The sequence below is a fragment of the Crotalus tigris genome, unplaced genomic scaffold (assembly GCF_016545835.1).
Source record: "Crotalus tigris isolate CLP2741 ecotype Arizona unplaced genomic scaffold, ASM1654583v1 scf7180000024117.2648584, whole genome shotgun sequence".
In the NCBI taxonomy this organism is placed as follows: Eukaryota; Metazoa; Chordata; class Lepidosauria; order Squamata; family Viperidae; genus Crotalus; species Crotalus tigris.
In genome coordinates this window covers 1,015,125-1,037,092 of record NW_024100394.1, presented here as the reverse complement: position 1 = coordinate 1,037,092, position 21,968 = coordinate 1,015,125, and the positions used below count along the sequence as shown (strand labels likewise).

General features: G+C 40.7%; 1 protein-coding gene across 1 annotated transcript in view; it reads right to left on the bottom strand.

The window, feature by feature from the left end:
- Positions 1 to 1,154: 1,154 nt before the first annotated feature.
- The window catches only part of DLGAP2 (DLG associated protein 2), a 358,902-nt gene continuing 338,088 nt past the window's right edge, over positions 1,155 to 21,968 (bottom strand). The window contains exons 12-14 of the mRNA XM_039322598.1: positions 13,274 to 13,365; positions 9,625 to 9,777; positions 1,155 to 6,578 (exon numbers count right to left, since the gene is read on the bottom strand). Coding sequence (XP_039178532.1) covers positions 6,360 to 6,578; positions 9,625 to 9,777; positions 13,274 to 13,365 — 464 coding nt within the window. The 3' untranslated portion in view covers positions 1,155 to 6,359. The remainder of the gene's footprint in view (positions 6,579 to 9,624; positions 9,778 to 13,273; positions 13,366 to 21,968) is intronic.

The window sequence follows — 21,968 nt, the reverse complement described above, 5'->3', positions numbered from 1 at the left end:
TGCATGGAAAGAACACCCTAATGTCTTTTTCTGATTACATCAACTTTTCCTCTCTAGCTGATAAACCTTTTGTAGAAGCCCTTGTGAGTAAATGGAGCACAGATTTCTGGGGCTGTCCCATAATTAAAATGGACTAAAGGAATGAATGTGAGAAATGGAATTAATATATAAATGATACAAATTAATTGGCAGAGTACACGAGGCACTGCTAATTAAAAAGAAAAACTTGCATGATATAATTCCTAGGTGCTAAGAGGCTCCAGTATCAGTTGTGCAAATGCAAAACTAGAGCATGCCAATTTTAGAGAAATGGAGTCACAACAGTTCTATCCTTCCAGCATCTGAATGGATCAGGAAGGAGCGCTTCTTGTTGGGTTATGGAAATACCAACAATATTTTATCTTCTATAGGGTCAGACCTCACATGATCAATCAGAAAAAAGACTCACTGACAAGCTCTAATAGTATCGGAAACAACAGCCAAAGATAGCATCCGAATTATACTTCCTGCCGCTTGCTTGGCCAATGGAGAAGAAAGGCTGCCTGTATCAGGAGGTCCACTAGAGCAGTGGTTCTCAACCTATGGGTCGGGACCCCATTTGGGGTCGAACGACCATCTCACGGGGGTCGCCAAACAACACAGTCCACCATTTCCCCCCCCCTTTTCCTTAGCTGTGCTACTCCCTTTTATTCTATTTATTTATTTATTTATTTGTTTATGAGACTTATACACCGCTTTTAAGTGCAAGCACTCTCTAAGCAGTGTACACCAGTAAGCAATGTATATATATATATTTACATTGCCCCCGACAATCTGGGTCCTCATTTTACCTACCCCGGAAGGATGGAAGGCTGAGTCAACCTTGAGCCGGTGTGATTTGAACCGCTGACCTGCTGAACACAGTCAGCTAAAGTGGCCTGCAGTACTGCACTCTAACTGCTGCGCCACCTCGGCTCATTTTGAAAGCCAATAGAATAGACTCTCTTGAACAGAGTCTAATTCTATTGGCTTTCAAAAGCCAATAGGAATTGTCCAGGCTGTCTCTGCCCTGCTGAGCCCGCCAAAAGTCCCATTCTGCAAACGGTGCTGCACCAGTTGAGCAGTCCTCGACTTATGACCGGTTGAGTAGTCGTCGACTTACGACCGGTTGGGGGTTGCGGCATTAAAAAGGTTGAGAACCACTGCACTAGAGGACAGCAAAGTAAGAATCTAGTGGTCATCTGTACTTTTATAGCCCAGATTAATCTGTTAAAACTAACTTGCATTAAGGAAGGATACCGTTATTATTTTCTAAAAGGGGGAAATCTACCCTAAGTCAGTCCTATCTAAACTTGTTTTGAATATCCATTGTCAATACCTATTTGTGCAGGGATTAACAATTCTTCAGAAAGGAGAGGGCAGGGGAAGAACTGAGTCAGAATAACATAAGCATGTGTCAGTTTGCTTCTAAGAAATGACCCTATTTTCAGGCTTTCAGAATTTTTAGCTGATGAGCATGCTTGAGCCTGGAAGCCCAGCAGGCAATTGGGTGGGACTCCTCCAGAGAAGCAGAGCTCTAAGCTAAACTGAAAAACCTTGTAGAAAGACAGAATGGCAATCTGTTTTCGCACTGTTCTTAAGAAAACTGCAGAATGTGGTGTCATGCTCACTTTGAAGGCTCCTTTACATTTGTAGAAGAGGGAAATCTTTGAATAGATGCATGGCATCTGGAATGCATTTGATACAATCAGTCTTAAGAGCTTGGGTGTGTCTGTGGGTGTGTAATAACAAAACAGCAAATTCCTTTTTTCCCAAATGCTTTTGATGAATGTTTTATGTAAAACCACATCTTTTTTCTGATTTGAACGTTAATGTGCTGTAATTAAAGTAGGTAAGACAAAAATTTGTTTGTTAATGATGAACTAAAAGCTACCAAATACCATTTTGGTTTTACCCATAATGATATTTTCATCCTTGCAAATTATTCCAAGAAAGGCCTTTCGGATCAATTGTGTAGTAAGATCACAAACTACATACAAATTTTTTTATTGTATTTGGCTTTAATGATGTTTTAAATAATGGGATGTAACTCATAAAGAATGTTAATCAAGGTGATAATAAATGGCTGACGTAAAATGGAAGATGGGTGATATAAACTATAGTCCAGACTCCTGGAAAAGGAATAGTTTCCACTTTCATGTAGACATTTGTTCCATTCAAATGTAATAATTCTTTGCATGTTTACTGGAAAACAAGTTGTAATATCTTTAATGAGGCTATTTGAGATATGCCAGCATAAGGACTGCTGTTTGCCATCAAGCTCTAAAATTATACATTATTAAAACTTACTGAATTCATTGGGGCTCACTTCTTGAATGTGGATTTAGGATTAAAAAAAAACAGTCTAGAAGTAAACGCTATAAAGTATAGTGCTTATTTCTGAATAAATATATGAAGGATAGTGTTGTTAACCAAATGCGATGATGTACATGATTCTAGTAATTATATGTACATTTTTTATTAAAACAAAACAAAACCAGGTTGCAACCCCATGTCCACATGGCTTGAGAATAAACCATCTGCATTTTAATGGACCTTACTGCTCAACAGATATTGTACCCATGTGAGACACTGTTTTGTGAGTTCTACTGTTATTTTGTCTATTAGAATTAGATCATTTTATTTCCCAAATTAGTTAATTTTGCTGTGTCTTGAAACAGGAATATAGTCATATTTGAAATGGAAGTGATTAATTTTCAATGGTCCTGCAATATACAGTTGTATTTCATACTATTAAAGAGTCTTTAAATGAAAAGCACTGCAAGTCATTCTCAAATATATTACTTTTCACATTCATTCCAGACAGGGCTGAATGACTTGTGACACACGTAATAGAAACACTAATTTTTATCTCCCTCTCCCAAATTAAAAATATAATACATAAGAAGCATGGCTTATTATTTGCCATTATTGTTTTAATCTTTCCTATATAAAAGAGATTAAATATATTGCACTTAAAAACTCAACTTGTGAACAGGTAACATTTCATTGGAATGGGCAGAAGGCATCTGGTTTACATTTTAAAGATTTTTCTTTGGAACAGAAGTGGAACAAACGGGGACATACAGTGGCAAAGGCATTTCTTCAACACATTCCCATCACTGCATGAGCAACGTACAATTTAGTGTAGAACTTTCTTTAAAAGAGTCAAATTTACCCTTTGTGTATTTTGCCTTCCTTTTCAATGAGAGTATGCTTTTAAAAATGATTTTATGTTAAAAAACAAACAAACCCAAAGACCTTCAGACTATTTTGAATAACATCTTGTTTGTCCCAGAAGTGATTTTTTCCTTTGAGAACCTCTCTTAAATTCTTAGGGAAAGGATCAAACTATACATTAATTGTATGTGAATTGGATATACACTTTTTTTTAAAAAAGTATATTTGCTGGAGTTGTGTTTATATGTGCTTTTTCAGTCTAACATATATATTTTTTGTTGTCATCGTTGCTGGTATGCTAACATACGTTGCAAATAGCAGAAACCGCATATTGAATACAGAAGTACCTAACTGTGCAAGGACTAATTACAGCTCCAGCAAAAACCGTTTAAAATTTAATGAATTTTTTGCTCAAACAATATTGGAGGGCACTGATGTGCAAATATAGTTAGCTGTGCTAAGCTTTCTATTTCATAGCTAGGAACTTTTTTTTTGTCTCTGGGTATGCTATGTTTGTGAATCAAATGCAGATCATTTTATTACCATCAGTCCCTTATCTACATAAGATAACGGAAGGAAGAAAAGCACATGTGATTTGGCAATATTTATAAAATAAAATGAAATAAAAATATAGCAGCATAATAGGGATGTAGCAGAAGGAGAGAAAGATATATTTCAAATCTGCTGTCTCAAAGAAATGCATATTTTATTCATTTATTTCCATGTAGTTATTTCTAATTAACAGCTCCATTTGAAATAAAGTTATCTTTAAAGATGCCTTATCCCTGCAGATATTCTTGCATTTAAAACAAAACTATAAGCAGCATTAATATTGTACACTACCCCAAAATCAATTTATTTCCAAGTGCAGAAATTCTTTGAATAGTCTGTGGATGGGAATATCTTAATCATCACAGACTAATAGTTCAGGAATACTAATATTTCATTATTATTGTTGTCATCTATCTTTCTTTTTCTTTCTTTCTTTCTTTCTTTCTTTCTTTCTTTCTTTCTTTCTTTCTTTCTTTCTTTCATGTTGTACATTCTTCTTGGGTTTTTTTTTTTTTGCTTCCAAATGCAATTTAAGGCTATTTGGTAAATTCTACATAAGAGATCAGGCTTAATTTACAGTGTTCCCTCCTTCTCAAACATTCAACTCTAAAGATTCGTATCTTGAAGCTAAACATGCTTATATCAGCTTTGTCCTAAAACAGAATGCATGCTTAACAAAATATATTGGAAGAAAGGGGGATGAGGGATGGAAACCCTAATGTTTTCTTTACTTCCTACAACAGCAATCTCCAACATGTGCTCTTGAGATACATTAAAACTAAACTTCCCCATCGTTTGTACATTTCCTATATAACACTGCTATTGTTCATGCAAACTAGCATGATGGGAGATATAGTTCAACATCTATGGAAGGCACCTGGTTGGAGATTGCTGTTAAAATGTCTAGCATTTTTCAGTCATGTGACAAACTGAAGGGCTTGCAAAGTACATATTTAAAGTGCTCATCAAGGTGAAGAATCAAAGTGCTGTAGGCTAGTTTAAATAGCGGTTCTGTCTATGGCTAAATACATTTTGTTTAACAAACTGATAACAGAAACTTGACTCTGTTCTAATATTTTGTATGATTCAGAATTCTTACTTCAATAGTGGTGGGATATATTTTCTTGTATCTTCACCTGAAAAGATTCAAAAACTTGGATCTCAGCCTTCAAGAAGGCAAAAACAATAATGTATTATTCTCAGAATTTGTTAAACTTCTGTATAATTTCTTGCTTTTGCTGTGATGTTGATCAAGAACTTAGAAACATGCTACCTTTCTTACATTCTACTGTTAGAAACCACATGTCTTTTAAAACATGTTATTTATGTCTGAAACAATCGAGAGACTTTTTCTTATCTTTAATTCATACTGCATAGGAAAAAAGAATTTTGAAAAAAAAATACAAATGTAAACCACAGTTCACCTTTTTTTACCTTAAGATTACCATTGAAACTGAGATATACTTACCACTCACATTCATATTTCTTAAACTGGTTACAACATCACAACTGGTATTTTAAACAAGCAAACTTTTTTTGTGTTTTGTTTTTTGTTTGAAAGGATACCCTGAAAACTCAATTGATCTAGCATTTTGAAACTTGAAATATTACGTGTAGCATCGCTTTTCAAATTAAAAAAAAAGAGTGTTCACAAATGAAAGAAGTACAACATAAAAGAACTGTTCAAAATGTAATGAATGTTCTCAAAGAGTAAATAGAGCTTTCACATCTTGCTACAGATGATCAAAATTCTTAAGGCTTTCCTTTGTTCCTCTTTCTTCAAGTTCCTTTGCATTTTTCCTTCAAATTTCTGGATGGGTGTCCCAAGGGGACACTTTCAGGGAAAGATTTTCCCATTTGGAAATGATTCCTACGCTTTTCTGTTCTGGATGAATGTTGGAGTTTTCATGGCTGGATATTTCTGTTCATCTCCAAAAATTCAGTGTGAGATGTGAGGAGAGACCAGATGCGAGTTTGCAGTAACCAAGAGAAGCAGAATTGCCGAGCATGTGGGCAGAAAATCTAATTGGGTTCAAAGCAAAGAAACTGAAGCTGAAAGGGAAGGGAAGGGAGGAGAGAAATGGATTCCTTCTTTTCTTGCACTTTACATTTGTAGCACCTTCTACTTGAATTAGCTAATGCCTCTGGTGAATGGAGAGATGCACCCAATTCAAAGTTTGTTTGTTTTCTTATTCCTAGTTATCACATCATTTATAAAAATATAAATAACCAAAAAAGTAAGCTGGGTTCCATCTCAAGAGGTGTTTCCTGTTGTCCTCTGAGAACATAATTTTATAAGTAAGGTCTCAACAAGCCCTATGCATTGGAGCTGACTGGCGTAGTTCGATCTTAATAATACAAAAAAGAAAAGAGCACGGGTTCTTGCAACAGGGCTCAGCAAATTCTGAGGACATAAACAGCATTCTCTTCTTGTGCGTCTGGCACAAAGGAAACGACAACAGGGCGGGGAGGGAGCTGGGAACGGGGAGGAAAAAAAAAAAAAGAGCAAGGAAGAGGAAACCAGCTGTACAAGCACTTGCTTGGTTCCTTCGTTTTTTTGTTTTTTGTTTTTAAAAAGAGAGGAAGCAACTATGCAGCATCCGGGTCTTTTAAAGCCTCGTTTGGGCTTCTGGAATATAGATCTCAATGCTGTCTGCACGCTCCGTAGTAGAGTTTTGCCGGAAAGAGGCTGCCCGCTTAGCAGCCATGAGGCGTCTTCGAGCTTCTTGGCGCTGTCGGTCAGGCAGATCCAAAGACTTCTCTCGGGTGATGGGGAATTTTCCTTTAGGGGGCTTCTTTGGTACAGGCGGAGGAACCTTTCTCTCTTCCTAGGATGCAAGGGGAGGAAAAAAAAAGAAAAGAAATGAAGCGCGGAAGGAAGGGAGCCTAAAGAATGCACAGTATGGGCTTCATTCAGAGACTTTTCCTGGAAGCTGCAGGTGCCTCCCTGCAAGTCATCCCTGCCAATAGAGACTGTCCCAAGCATGGTAGCCACTGACCAATGTCAGCTGCGCTCATGCATACATTGGCAGAAGACGAGGGACAAAATGTGCATTGCCACACAAGTTCTGACCCTTATGTATTTGCGTGCAATGATGAGACCTGTCACGGCCGCTATTTCATCATTTTGATATCATCATGGTTTTTTGGTCTGCATTGCCCTTCAGGTTGGAGCATTCTCCAGTGCTCCAACAATCAAGAATGTTCTCTTATCTCTGTTCCAAATACAAATATGCATCAGGTATTATTAATATCCATCCATCCATCCATCCATCCATCCATCCATCCATCCATCCATCCATCCATCTATCTCTATCTATCTATCTATCTATCTATCTATCTATCTATCTATCTATCATCTAATCTATCATCTATCTATACCATCCATCCATCATCTACCATCTGTCATCTCTATATATATTTTCCTTCCTTCCTTCCTTCCTTCCTTCCTTCCTTCCTTCCTTCCTTCCTTCCTTCCTTCCTTCCTTCCTTCCTTCCTTTCTTCCCTCCCTCCCTCCCTCCCTCCCTCCCTCCCTCCCTGTAGGGGAAACACTATTCCATAGGGAAGATGCTACAACAGAATAGGCACACTTCCTATGTTCCACTAGGTCAGGGGTAGGCAACCTTGGCTTTTTTATGACTCGTGGACTTCAGCTCCCAGAATTCCTGAGCCAGCTATGCTGGGAGTTGAAGTCCAGGAGTCATAAAAGAGCCAAGGTTGCCTACCCCGCACTAGGTGATATTGTTTCCTAGAATGGACTTGAAGCATGCTTTTTCTGCTAGATTTTGTAGGCAAGTGGAGATAAACAAACAGGTGACCTCCTTGCACTCCCTATAGAAGTGAACAGAATGGGCCACTAGTGTCCTCAGCACTTTTTGTTTAGCCCTGTCAAAATGACTAAATCCCTCTGGCAAGAGTGGATGCAACTATAAATACAAATTTGAAGTATTTAACTTTCATGGAAGACAAAGATGGATTTTAAACTTTCACACTGAAGTCAATGGGGCTAACATTTAACTGGCTTTATTAAGAATTCTCAGCCTTAGAGGTAAAGTGAAAATGGTATAAATACAAGTTTTTAAACACTAATGTGTTTCTTCACTACAAATGAGGTAGCAGCTGTGTGCAGATTTCTGTGCTCCTTCTTTACTAAAATCCTGGTCAGGCTATTGACTGAGCAAGTATTCAGAAAGGAACTAATGAGATTGTTTATGAAAACTACTAAGGGAGCAACAGAGATGGTTGGAAATTATGGAGAGGCAGCATAGGCCATACCTGCCTTGAACGTTTTGTGGCCTCTCCTCAAGAAGTGATCACTTGATTTGGCAATAATGGATAACTATGCCCTCTTTTCAGGGGAGATTGTGGAAAAGGTGATCAGTCTAAAACTGAAAAGAGCCCATGGTACCAATCACTCCTTTGGGTGACCTTTGGCAACCACAGGCCAGTGGGACTACAGCTGATCTGATCTTGCTGGAACTCTCACTAGCTGGAACTTTTGATATTACCAATTATGATATCTTACAGGACCACTTCTGGGGGTTTGGAGTTGGGGGCTTTATTGTGCAGTCACTTGCCTGATTTTTGAAAGAGAAGTTCCAGTCAATAGTAGTGGGAGGGCAGAGGTCATGCCCTAGATCTCTCTATTTCAGGGTGGCCCAAGATTGAAAATTATTTCATATCTACGGGAAGCTATTGTGTGAGATCATTCTCTGTCAAAAGGTCAAGTAACATCAGTATACAGATGATAGTTGTAGATGATGTTCCTGGGCTAAACAGGAGATGAGGTGAAGTCAATGCCAGAAAATTGGGATTAATAGACTATAGGTTAAATCTCAGCAAGAGTTAAAGGTTATATGTGCAAAAGTCTTCTGATACCAGGAATATTCCATCTTTAGTTCTGGTTGGGGTTGTACTATTCTGTGCAGAATGGGGTCTGGAGGTCATCTTGGATTCATACCTGCTCCTTAAAGACTAGGCAGCAACTGGGATTAGGAGGACTCTTCACACAACTTCATTAGGGGGCACCAGTAACAGCTTATCCTGAATCAGGAGTCCCTGTTACTCATTCCTTACCCATTCCTTTTGGGTGGCCCAGAATTCATCATATTGTGTAGTGATGGGAATGTCTTCATTTCCCCATCTAACTCATCTACTGTAACAGCTACCTTAATTGCTAGCTTCCTTATTGTTCAAAGTTCTGGCTATTGCCTTTAAAGTCCCATATGACCTGGATACCTATTGGGATTGCCTTCTCCCAGTGGCTTCTGCCTACTTAACAATATTAGGAAAGGTGGGTTTTGCTCAGGTGTCATCTCATAATGAGTGTCATCTTCAGAATGCACAGAGTTGAGCCTTCTCAGTCACAGCCTCAATTCTTTGGAATCATGTTCCTTCTAAGATTAGATTGATTACTTCCTGTTTTTTTTAAGGTTACAAAATAGTAGCTTTTTCAAAGAGCCTGGGGAAATAGTTTAGCCATGAGAAGAACCTGCCTATGGGTTTGGTTATTAAAGCTGTTCCTTGGGATACTGAGTTGAAAGGAGGGGGGTCTCTATTGTTTTTTATAGTTGTATTTTAATATGTTTTTTATTTTTATATTTTCTAAGCTGCTTTGGACTTTGGTCTGAGTAGCACATAAATTCTATTTGAAGGAAGGGAAGGAAGGGAGGGAGGGAGTGAGGGAGAGAGAGAGAGAGAGAGAGGTCTTCATTATGGTATTATGTATGCCAGCATGCCGAGAAATATCTGCCATGGTACTTGTCATGTTCTCTGCACTTCTGGAGAGTGTTGTCCACTAATGATTTCACAAGAAAAATAATTTCAGTCTTAAAAGTCAAAGACAGTGCAATCTGAAAATGAATTGTGCTTACCTTTTTTTCGGGCGATTCTATTATTTTCCATTCATTCAGTTTCAGCTGATGCAGTTCATCAAACTTCATACTGACATCTTCAATTGAGAGTTGTAACAAGTCCCAGAATCCTGCTAGGTCCTGTGAAGTTGGCCGGGGCATAGCACTGGGATCCTGCCATATTTACCAGACAAATAAACAAAAAACCAAATGTCATTTGTTTGAAAACTAGGGTGTAGAACATGGTTGGCATTATATAAATGGTCAAATGTTAGATGGAAGACTCAAGCCATCAAAGTCCAACCCTTTGCTGAATGCAGAAATCCAGATTAAAACATACCAAATATTTTACTTTCTGCTTGAAAACATCCAGGAAAGGGGGACTTCTCTCCACCTCATTTGGTAATTAGTTCTGCTGTTGAATTAGTCTGAACATTACAAAGTTTTTTCTACAAATGTAACTGAAATCCATTATTCTGTGACCTTGGATTGTGGAGAACTCCTTCAGTTCTTGGCAAGTTTTATCATAACCTTTCTCAAGATAAGGTAAGTGACTGATAAATTTCTCCTGACATCACTTCACCTCCCATTGACGATTGTATGCCTTAAATAAGTTTAAGCACCTATCAGTTAGAAGGTACATAAGTCCTCTATTTATGACCTATAAGTTTAGTTATTTCTGAACAAAGATCTAGTATTCTGTTGAAACAATCTGTAGCACAACTACATAATTTTAAGCCTAATTGTTTCCTTAAATGAAGCTTGCTTTATCTGCTTTCGGCCACAAGAGAGCGGTCTTGTGCTGCTGAACTACATGTATCTATAATAATGTGTATAGCTCCAGACTAATACAATTTCCTCAAGAAGCATAATAAGAGAGATGCCTCATCCTGAGGCATCCTTAAATGTAATCTTACTCAGGAAGTTATGTATCTTAAAATAATAATAATATAGCAGTCCTAAATAAGCGGATTATATCCATAGGGAGACAATTAACAAAAAGGGTCTGGATCGTGTTAGCACATCTGTATTAACTTACACAGTGCTTTGAGCTCTGATCTCACTACACTGGTTGCAATAATATCTAGCTTGGCACATGTAGAAAAATCTTGTTTCAGCAAAATATAATATATAAAAGGTACTTGAGCCATCTTCCCCTCCCCTAGCAACCTCAAGGCATGATGGGTTTCAAAGACATCACTTGTCATTCTAGCTGAAATAATGGGATTTGTAGAGGCCTAAAGGTCATTAGATAGGGAAACACTGCTTCAGTGGTGTGTCTGTAGATTTGCATTTCTGTGTGAAAATATGTCTATGCTAACATTACAATTTGTGAATGAAAGGAAGTTTGGCAATTTATCACTAATTTAGCATTGATATTAATAGATAGTAATTCATGTATACCAGTTTTTGATTTCTTAAAAAGCAAAGCTTGACCACTGGTCTGCATTTGTTTTTTTGCCTTGCTAATTTGTTCTGGATTCTTTTAGAACCTCTCCCATTTTCGGAACAGGGATATAGTACAGAGGGCTGCTATTTAATATACAAATGATCAGTTTTGGTTGGCTGGAATTCCTTTATTCCTTTATTAAATTTATTAACTATATTATTCTTTTGGTCTTGGTCTATGAATGTAACTTGGGAGAATACGTTCTATAATTCTATAATATGGGTTAAAGACACCATGTTTGGCATTGCCTAGAGATTTATAGAACACCCTTCATATGAATCCACAGGCAAATTGTATTAAGACTCTACAACTTGGACTATGTTCCAAACTCTCTACCTTTGGACACATTTAAAGTTGGCTTCCGTGTTTCTTTCTTTCAATGGTCTGGTCTCAAGCAAATTATTGTTAAATGAAACACGTATGCCTCAGCTTATTCAAGAATGATGCATCATTTACTTAAAAGGAGTTGAAATATTTATGTTGACTGTGTCAGGGTGTCAAACTCGATTTCACTGAGGGCTGCATCAGGGTTGTGGTTGACCTTGGGGGGGCATGCCAGGGGGGCATAGCAGGGGTGGGCATGGATGGGGTGGGTGTGGCCAGCTCAACTTCGTTTGTGTCGGGCGGTACCTGTGGTGGCCTGCGTGGGGCTGGGGGGATCCATTGTCTCCAGAGGAGGAAGACGAGACTAGGGCAAGCACCATATACTTGTCCACCAGAGGAGCCTTGCTGTCGCTCTCAAGCCACATGGAGGACCCCCAGTGATGCAGGCTGCCTGGAGCCCTGGGCAGTGGAGGGCAAGTGCCCAGTCCAGCTTTCCCCAAGGGGGCGCTTGGCTGCTCTTACCTCCTCAACTGAACTTGTATCCTGACTTTGGACACAGGGCTTATGTTCTGCCATTGTGATGCACATATAATCACTTGCTTCCCCTCCACTCACAGGTGTAGAAGAAGGAGAAGGAGACACAATGACAAGAACAATCTGGCATGGATGCCGATAATGTTAATTTTATGAATCAAAATCCAGCGATTGTAACAAAAGGCTATGTCCAGTTGCATTTCATATATATGTTTTCTTGAAATCTTGGATTGGTTTAACCTTACTGGATAGCAGTTTTCAAATAGACATAGAGAGAAGAAATGCTTTCTCATGCTGGTAAAGGTTAAACTGCAAATATTACAGAACAATTGATTTTAAATAAGACAGACTTATAGGTCACATCCGCTAATGCCCCCTCAGAATTTTATTTAGTTCTGGGAAAAGCCAATGTAACAGTAACATTGTTCTTTGCTGACAATATTTACCAGCAAAAGCCTTCCTCATATCTAATTTAGCAATGAAACAAAGCTAATTGTAAAAGGTATTGTGGCTATTTTGCCTCACACTGATGGGAAAGGTATCATGGCAATTTTGCTCAATAGTTTGGACAGTAGAACATTTGATTAATTCTTGCAGTCCATCAGCCTTTTAGATTAGCAGCCATTGGCTATGCACGGGAAAGAATGGGGAATCTACTGCAGGATGGATAGATGAATAAGATATTTTTAATATTTTATAAATAATAAAATAATCCAAAATAATCTGTTCTGGGTTGATGGTACTGCAGGACAAAAATTGATAGAGAGTTATAAGATAACCTGTGATGCCCCACTGAGTACTAAATGGTTTTGAAGAAATTATGATTTATTCGATGTACTGAAGATTCATAGTTCACTATCCAGGGTGGAATTTCTGATTCCTTTTATTTTGATAGAACAAGTTTTTAAATGTTATTAATGTATTTATAAAATAATGGAGTTTTTTAAAGACCAGTTTCTAAGTCATGCCCTCACAAGGTTATTTCTAATATAAAAATATATATTATCAAATATAAAAATGGTATAAAACATTATTTCAATGCAATCTTATCACAATCTTTATCACTTTATATTCAGATCAAGGCGTTAATACAGATCATGCTGAGATGCAATAAATTCTCAGATGACTCTGAAATGCTCAGAGGAGAACTGGAGTCTTCCTCTTTAAAGCTCAGGCAATGAATACTGCACAACAAGATGAATATTAATAATAAAGCTTCTATGCACAAATTATGCGTGCAATTGTTTGCTTATCAGATGTAGAATTAAATGTCTTCCAGATAAATAATAATAATTTAAAATTTGAAGAAAAATAATAAATAACTTAAGATATACTATGCAATGTTTAAAAATGTGAACTTACCAAATTCTGTTGACAAAGCCAATAGAATTGCTGGAATTTTTGTGACATTAGCAACTGTGCACTTCCTACAGCACTTCGGATCTTACCTAGAACTGAAGATGAAGGATGAATATCAATTTAGATCTGAAACAATATATTTTTATAACCAAGGCTTAATCTAGAAAAAAATATTATTCTTGCTCTTTGGTTATGAATTCAATTAGGTGCACAGGCTTTTCAAACTGCATTCAAAAAAGAAAATCAGAGATCAGCTCAGCTTAAAAAATATTGCAAAAAGCCGCATGAGAATCTTGAGAAAAGAAATTATTTTCTCAGTTGCAAAGGAATCAAGGTGAAAGCATATGATCAAATCTTATCTATACTGTTTCATCCCCTCAGAAAATAATGTAAAAATCCTGGCTGTACTGACTAGAATCTTTATTCTCTGTGGGTCTACTTTTTATGGAACATCCAGGTGTTTCTGTCACTAATCTGTCAAGTTCAGTATTTCCTGGATATTCATGTTTTTTTCAGACAGTTTTGTGCTGACTTTTTTAAAAAAATACATGTGAAATATAGCTGCAATTCCAATCCCAGTGTAAAGAATAGGATGGGCAAAACTCTACCAAAGTTTACCTCCTAATTCTGATCCACTGGATCCTTAATAGGTTCCTAGATTTTTTAGCCCAATGGATTCTACAGCCCTTCCAGACTACAATGCATTTGATCTGGAAGTCAGATCAATGATGTTTGCCCAACCAGCTTCTTCTTTGCATGTTGCTCTCCAGCTAAAGAGAAATTTATTGCATAGTGGGAGGGTGTCTGATCAGTACTGTGACAGAAAAACCAAAGGAAGTTGCCAGATTAAGAAGCCCCAACAAATCTTGAGTTTGCTGTTGTGTGGTGGCAGCTGAGATTGCCATTGTGGTGCTTTCCTCAGGTTGGATTGACAAACAGGATCTGGGAGGTAAGAAAGTGTACTTTACTGGACCCTGAAGTCTAGGAGGAATAAATTTACCCACCACTGGCTTACGTATGAGCAGTGAGGTAATTTTGCTTATCTCGCACATTGCTGTTACTAGGCTGTTTTTTTTATTATTATTCCCTCTTGAGGCAGTCATACTGCCTTGATTGCTTACTTGCCTTTTATTGCTAATAGGGGTAGAATTACTGTCTCACCTACTCAGTGACAAGATGTAGGAATGAAAGGACCCGTCTACTTCCATTCAGTTTCAGTTTTGCATGTGGATACTGTTGAGTCCGTGGCAGGAAAACAGACACGAGAAGCAGCTGGAGTTCTCAGTTTCATTTATTCAGCGTTCAGCTTACAGGAAGATGGCTTCAGCCTCGCCCAAACACCTCGCAGCCTCTTATATAGGCAACTCCCGGGTAAATGGGTTACTTTTCCCGCGCCAGCACCCGCGCATGCGCACGGCGCTGGCGACAGCCTGTCTGGTCCCGGGCAGCTTTGCACCTGCCCGGGACTGCCTGCAAACGCCTGAGCCGTTTGCAAGGCTCGGGACATAACACCCCTTTCCCCCGGGCTAAAACTACTACCAACATACAACATTTATTTTATATGACATTTTGCTCCCCAGTGCTCCCACTGATTACTGGCTTTTGCCTTGCCAGCAATGTTATGTAATCTTCTAGGTACTTAGGAGATTTCTTTGCTCTCTGTGACCTTCTTAGCTCTGGGTTACTGGCATAAGTCCCCTGACTGGAGGGAGGCGTGAGCCTGTTCTCTCTATTGTGCCCTGGTGTCTTCCAAGGACTGTGCCCCGATGCCTGGCCTGCTTGCTTGCCCACCGGGCTCGTCAGGCCAGGGCTTCTGTTACTTTGTGACCTGGTTGACCTACCTAGCTGTAGACCCTCAGGCCCCTTGAAGTGATAGCCGCTGCTGGGCGTCTCTGTAGAACCTCCTAGGTCAGTCCAAGACCTGTCAGGAGGCTGTCCATTCCCTGAACCCCATTCTGTGCTCGGGCTCGTGTGGGTTTCTGTACTTTCCCAAAACTCAGGTGTTCCCTGATTTGTGCTAGGGTTGTTGTAGTCGGGACTTGGTTCCTCGACTAGCTCTGTGTATGTTTGACCCCCTGTAGGATTTGGGGTAAGGTCAGGCCAACCTTGGGAATTGTGTGCCAGCTCTCTTGCGGGGAATGATTTGTTGGGATGCCCCCGGGTATCCTCCGTTGCTGGAGTGCTGTGTGATGTGTGTGGAAAGTGAGTATGCCCCCGGGGTGACTCCCTGGCTGGAGTAGGCGTGAGTGCCTGTTGTGTGGGTAAGCTCCATGACTTTCTTTTCGGAGCAATTGCAGAACCTTGGGACGAGCCGTTTGTGGCTCCCTCAGTGGAGATGGGCAGTAGCTCTTGCCCTTCCCTTTGCTCCAAAGGGTCCCCCTCCCCCCCTGGAAAAGACCCAGGAGTCTCAGCAGAAAAGTCTCGCCTAGAGCGAAGTTGGTCGATGTGCCGACGCAGGACACGACCGTTGTCCAGGGCAACCTCGTAGGAGAGAGGACCTGTGATCCTGGACACAGAAGCGGGGACCCATGTATGACCAGGCCCGTAATTGCGAGCCCAAACCGGGGCACCCACAAGTAGTTGTCTAGGTGCCCTAGGATGTGAGGTAGATGAAGGCAGTCTGTCCGGATGCAACCGGTCAAGTCTAGTAGTAAGTTGGCGCCCCCAACGAAGTTCAGCTGGACTTCTCCCTGTAGAAGTGGACGGTGTGGTGCGATAAGAAAGGAGAAAGTCAGCCAACCTGTGATGCCAGTCCCCGTAGGTGAGTCTCTTCAAGGCGTCCTTTGCGATGCGCACCATGCGTTCAGCCATACCGTTGGTGGACGGGTGAAAAGGCGCAGACGTGGCATGACGAATCAGGTTTGCCTGTAAGAAAGCTTGGAATTCGGAGGAGGTGAATTGAGGGCCGTTGTCGGACACAATGACATCTGGCAGCCCGTGTGCAGCAAAAATCCCCCTCAGTACCTGAATAGTCTTTGCAGTGGTGGTGGATGAGACAGGCACAACCTCAAGCCATTTTGAATGGCTGTCAACAAGGACCAAGAAGAACTGGCCCTGAAAGGGCCCAGCGTAGTCAATGTGCACCCTAGACCATGGGGACTGTGTTTCCTCCCATCTATGCACAGGAGCTTGGGGCATCTCTGGGCGAGATCGTTGGCACAGGTGGCATGCGTGTACCTTAGCCTCAATATCTTTATCTAAACCAGGCCACCACAAGTGGCTGCGTGCAAGAGCCTTCATACGAACAATGCCAGGATGACCCTCGTGGAGGGATTCTAAGACCCTAGTCCTCATTGAGGTGGGAATGACAACTCTGTTTCCCCAAAGCAGACAACCCTGAGAAAGGGACAGTTCGTTTCTTTTGGACCAGAAACTCTGAAACTCAGGACTAGGGCAGTGCTCAGGCCACCCGGACAGGACCCAGGAGCGGACACGTGAAAGTGTGTGATCTGTACCTGTTTCAGCGGTAACATCCCTGGCACTAAGAGGGAGCTCGGGCAAGGCTTGGATTGATAGAATGTTGACAGCTGGCGGGGGTCAGCTTCTACTACTGGCAGAGGCAAATCTACTGAGGCCATCAGCATGGCCCATTTCTTTCCCAGGCTTGTGGAGTAATGAAAAATCATATGCAGACAAGAAAATAGACCACCTAAGCATTCTAGGGGAAATGATGTGGGGAGTCTGCTTACGTGTGGTAAACAGTCCCAGCAGAGGCTTATGGTCAGTGAAGACCGTGAAATGCCTGCCATATAGAAAATCGTGGAATTTTTTAATTCCAGCAACAACAGCCAGAGCCTCCCTGTCTATCTGAGCGTAGTTGCGCTCGGCAGAAGACAGTGTTCTGGAGTAGTATGCAATAGGAACCTGAGTTCCATCAGACCTGAGGTGACTCAGGACAGCTCCAACCCCGTAGGGGGACGCATCACAAGCGATGCACACAGGGAGAGACTCGTTGAAATGTGCAAGAACACTGTTAGAAGTGAGCAAGGCCTTGACTTCTTTAAAGCAAGCCTCATGCGCTTGTGACCACAGCCACACAGCCTGTTTGTCTAGTAGCCTGTGAAGAGGCTCAGCTACACTAGCTTTATGTGGAAGAAAAGAATTGTAGAAATTCAGGAGGCCTAGAAAGGCCTGAAGTTCGGCCTTAGACTTTGGCCTGGGTGCATCTAAAATAGCAGTTAGTTTGGATTCAGCAGGATGAATCCCAGCAGCATCAATTTTGAATCCCAGAAATTCAGTAGAAGGCACCCCAATCTGGCATTTGTCTTTTCTGAGCTTGAGGCCTGATTTCCTGAATCTTAACAGGACAGCCCTAAGCCTTTCAGCTAGAATGTGTGTGGAGTCTCCTGCAATCAAGACATCGTCAAAGTAGGGGCAGACCCCTGGTATACCTCGTAGTGTGTTTTCCATAACGCTTTGGAAAATCCCAGGAGCGACATTCACTCCAAACTGTAGCCTTTTTACTTTAAAGGCTCCCCTGTGGTCACAATGGTCTGAGCTATGGCAGCATCATCATCAACAGGCAGCTGTTGATATGCTTGAGCTAGGTCAAGCTTTGCAAAAACACGCCCCCCCTTGAGAGAGGCCAGGATGTGACTGACCACAGGAACAGGATAGGCATGTTGCTGCAATGCCTTATTGAGTGTGCATTTGTAATCAGCACAAATGCGAATGTCCCCATTTGCCTTTAGAGGCGTGACAATGGGGGTCTCCCACGGGCTGGAATCAACAGGTTCTAGGATTCCCTGTTGGATTAGTTTGTCTAGTTCAGTGTCAATCTTACTTTTTAAAGCAAAAGGGACCCTTCTTGCTTTAATCCTAATGGGAGTGACAGTGGGGTCTAGCTTTAAGGACACAGGTGGTCCTTTGAATGTGCCCAGCTGGGGGCTGAAAACATCTGCAAATTCTTTGCAGACTTCCTGTAGGTCGAGTGTTTGTAAGCTATTGAGTCCTGTGACGTGTATCCCCAGGGCCTCAAACCAATCGAGTCCTATGAGACTCGTTCGTTCACCCCCTACTACTAATAAGTCTAGTGGACCTTCAAAACTCTTGTATTGCACGTTAAGGGTGGCCTCCCCCTTAACACACACTCTTGAGTTCTGAAAATCTGTTAATACAATATCAGAAGGCCTTAACTTGGCCTTAGACCCACTTCTGGAACAAATCTTCCTAAATGTATGCGATGAAATGATGGACAGGGCAGACCCTGTGTCTAGTTCCATAGATAATGGAACCCCTTGTAGCTTCACGTTGAGTGACAGCTTTTTCTTCATGGGCTTGTGTGTGCCTGTTCTACAGATGCTTCTTCACGAAGCGCAAAAACCTACCCTATTCTGGCTGGGGAATCTGGTACCCTTCAGGCGTTCTTCTTGGGGTTGTGCCTTTCGTCGGCCCAGGCACACAGCTGCAATGTGCCCTTGTTTACCGCATGTCCGGCAGGTAGCGGAGCGGAACTTGCAGTCGGTTCTCCTGTGGCGACCTCCACAGCTGATGCACTTGAGCGGAGCCGAAAAGCTTCCCTTCTGGTTCTCTTCCTTCGCGGGGTGTAGACGGTCGACTTCCTCGTCCGGATCCTCCTCGGAGTTTCGTCGGACGTCTTCCTGGTGCACGGACGCACCCTCTGCACTGCTTCTGATCGGCCGCATGTTCTTGACGGCGCCACCTGCTGCTTCTTCTGCGGTGACTTCCCTTAAGGCGTCTTGGAAGGATAATTCTTCCTTGGCGAAAAGTCTCTGTTGTAGCTCTCGATGCCTTAACCCACACACGAATCGGTCCCTCAGTCGTTCCTCGAGGTCCTTGAACTCGCAGGGCTTGGCGGCCTTCCGTAACGCGGTGATGTATTCCTTGGCTGACTCACCGGACCGTTGATCCCTTTGTTCGAAGGTGTGGCGCCATGAGATAACGGACACCTTGGGATGGAAGTGCTCCTTCAGCAGCTTCTTCAGGTCTGCGTAGCTTACAGACTCTACTGGGACAGGTGCTGCAAGGTTTTCTGCGATTGCGATTTCGAAGGCGTCTTGGCCGCAAACGCAAAGCAGGGTGGCCGCCTTCAAGCTATCTTCCCTCACTTGGTTTGCCTTGAAGTAGTTCTCCATTCTGGATACGTAGGACTCCCACCGCTCTGGATGTGAGACGTCGAATTCCGAAAGCCTTCTGATTTTCGCCATCTTCGGATCTTCAGGAGATGGGTCTATCAGCCAGCCTACCCCCGAATGCGCACCGGATTGGCGGGCAGCTGCCGAGTCGACGCCGTTCCTCTTTCGCCGCTCAGGACTCCTTGGGTAAGCTTACACTTCTTCCTTTCCAGGTAGTGCAAGGCATCCCATCCTCGTCGCCAGGGTTGAGTCCGTGGCGGGACAACAGACACGAGAAGCAGCTGGAGTTCTCAGTTTCATTTATTCAGCGTTCAGCTTACAGGAAGATGGCTTCAGCCTCGCCCAAACGCCTCGCAGCCTCTTATATAGGCAACTCCCTGGTAAATGGGTTACTTTTCCCGCGCCAGCACCCGCGCATGCGCACGGCGCTGGCGACAGCCTGTCTGGTCCCGGGCAGCTTTGCACCTGCCCGGGACTGCCTGCAAACGCCCGAGCCGTTTGCAAGGCTCGGGACATAACAGATACTTTCCTGTGTAAAATGCACATTCCTTACTTCTAACTCACAATTGAAAATGTTTTGGAAGAGGAGGAAGAATCCATTTACTGCAGCTGAATACAACCAATTGCACTTAGAAGGGCTTCCCTTGTGTAGTAGATTTTATAGCAACAAGAGTACATGAAAATGCCTCCAGTTTTTTTTTCTTTTTGGATTGGAAATCTATTATCTATGTAGTGGCATGATTTCCCCCCTCCCCAATTGTCTAAAAATGGGGAAAGAATACATTGCTTCTAATTAAATTCACTTATAAATCTCGTGTTTCACAACACTTCAACCTTCATTCCCATCAAGCCAATGAAAACAACTGGGCAGTGCTTTGGTTAAAGCAAGGCCTTTATAAACCACCTAGAAATGAAGAACAAGTCAGAAAAACAGATTATTTGAATCACCAGTTTCAGGGAAATAAGGACTTCTGCTACTGTAGTGTGATATGAGAAGAATATATTACATGCAGGACATCTATCTTAAAATGATTTAAACACTTGCAGGGATGGTATGGTATTTTTATATTCCAGAAACTAGTCTTTAAAACCAAGAAAATTACTGAATTTTTATAGATAATTGTTATTTATAAATCAATTTTATATGCAGATATTAAGAAAAGAGTGGAATGAAGAATTAGAGGTTTCTATATTGTCTAGCAATAGGAGAGTGCCTTAATTTTTATAGCAAGTGTCAATGGATCTCAAATTACAATTTATACAACAAGAAAAAATAATATTTAGAATTTATTGGACTCTATTTTGTTTGTATAAAAAAGTACTGTCATGTTTCTACAATGTCTCATACTTATCAAATATATTATGGATTATGCAAATATAAATGTGAGACAAAAGGTAAAATTTTCAGAGAATAATATTATTTTGAATTATATACCTAGACATGAAATTTGACAATTGGGCATAGTAAATGGATTCTCCATGTCCTTGTTATGGCCAAAAGACTGATATTGCACCATTGGAAAGATAAATGTATGGCCCCACTTATTAAAAGGATTGAAGATCTGATGGTACTTGCCTCTTCTGAGCAGATTGACATACATCTATACTTTGTATACATAAATATAATGAATATAAAATACAATTGGTTAAAAACAAATATAGTTATGTAAATGTATTAGAAATATATACATACCTGAATAATATTCTTGTTAGACAAAAATATATAGAATTATAACTATTATTATGACATATATTTCATTTGTTCTTTGTTGTCTTTCTTTCATTTTTTTGTTAAAACACTTTTATGTATATATCACCATCCCCATTATATTTGCATTTTGCTTTTTTCTTATTAATTAAAAAGTAAAAAAAGATAAATACATAGTTCAAAAACTAATAAAGTGACAGGAGAGAGGAAGAAGAAGATTAAAGGACTGAAACTTACACTGAAATTTTACAGGACTGTTTATGGCTTTGCATTTCAGAACACAGAACAGATGAAGATATCTGTTTATCACTGGAAGTGATACCTGGATGGCAAATGATTACTAAAATAAACTGCAAAATAGGTCCACTGGGATAATTGTTGCACAGTTGCACAGGAAAAGAACATTGAGAATCCATTTTTTCAATTCTTATGCCACATTTTGTTATATATTTAGTGTATTGCTTATTTTCAAAAATTAGATGTTAGCCATAAATGGCTATTCCTTACAGTTAATCATTCACAAAGAGCATTACAGGGTGACTATCATCTCATTTCATGGTCCAAAAGGGATATATCAGCACCATCAACACAGTCACCAAGATTGTTGGTCTGAAGATATGAACTGCTGGTGCTTTGAGACTGTTATTTTCAGTATACCAGGTATACGTTACAATCACACATCTTTTAATCGAAGGACTACAGGATGGCCATATTATCTAAAAGCAAACTGAAACATCCATTGAATCTACAGTGGGGAATAATGAAGCAATATTGTAGTAGTGTGCTATATATAAGCAGCAGCTTCAAAAGTATTCTCTTGAAACAGCACACACAAAAAATTAATTAACTGCACATTGCAGATGTATAATTAATAGGGATACATGGATACAATTCC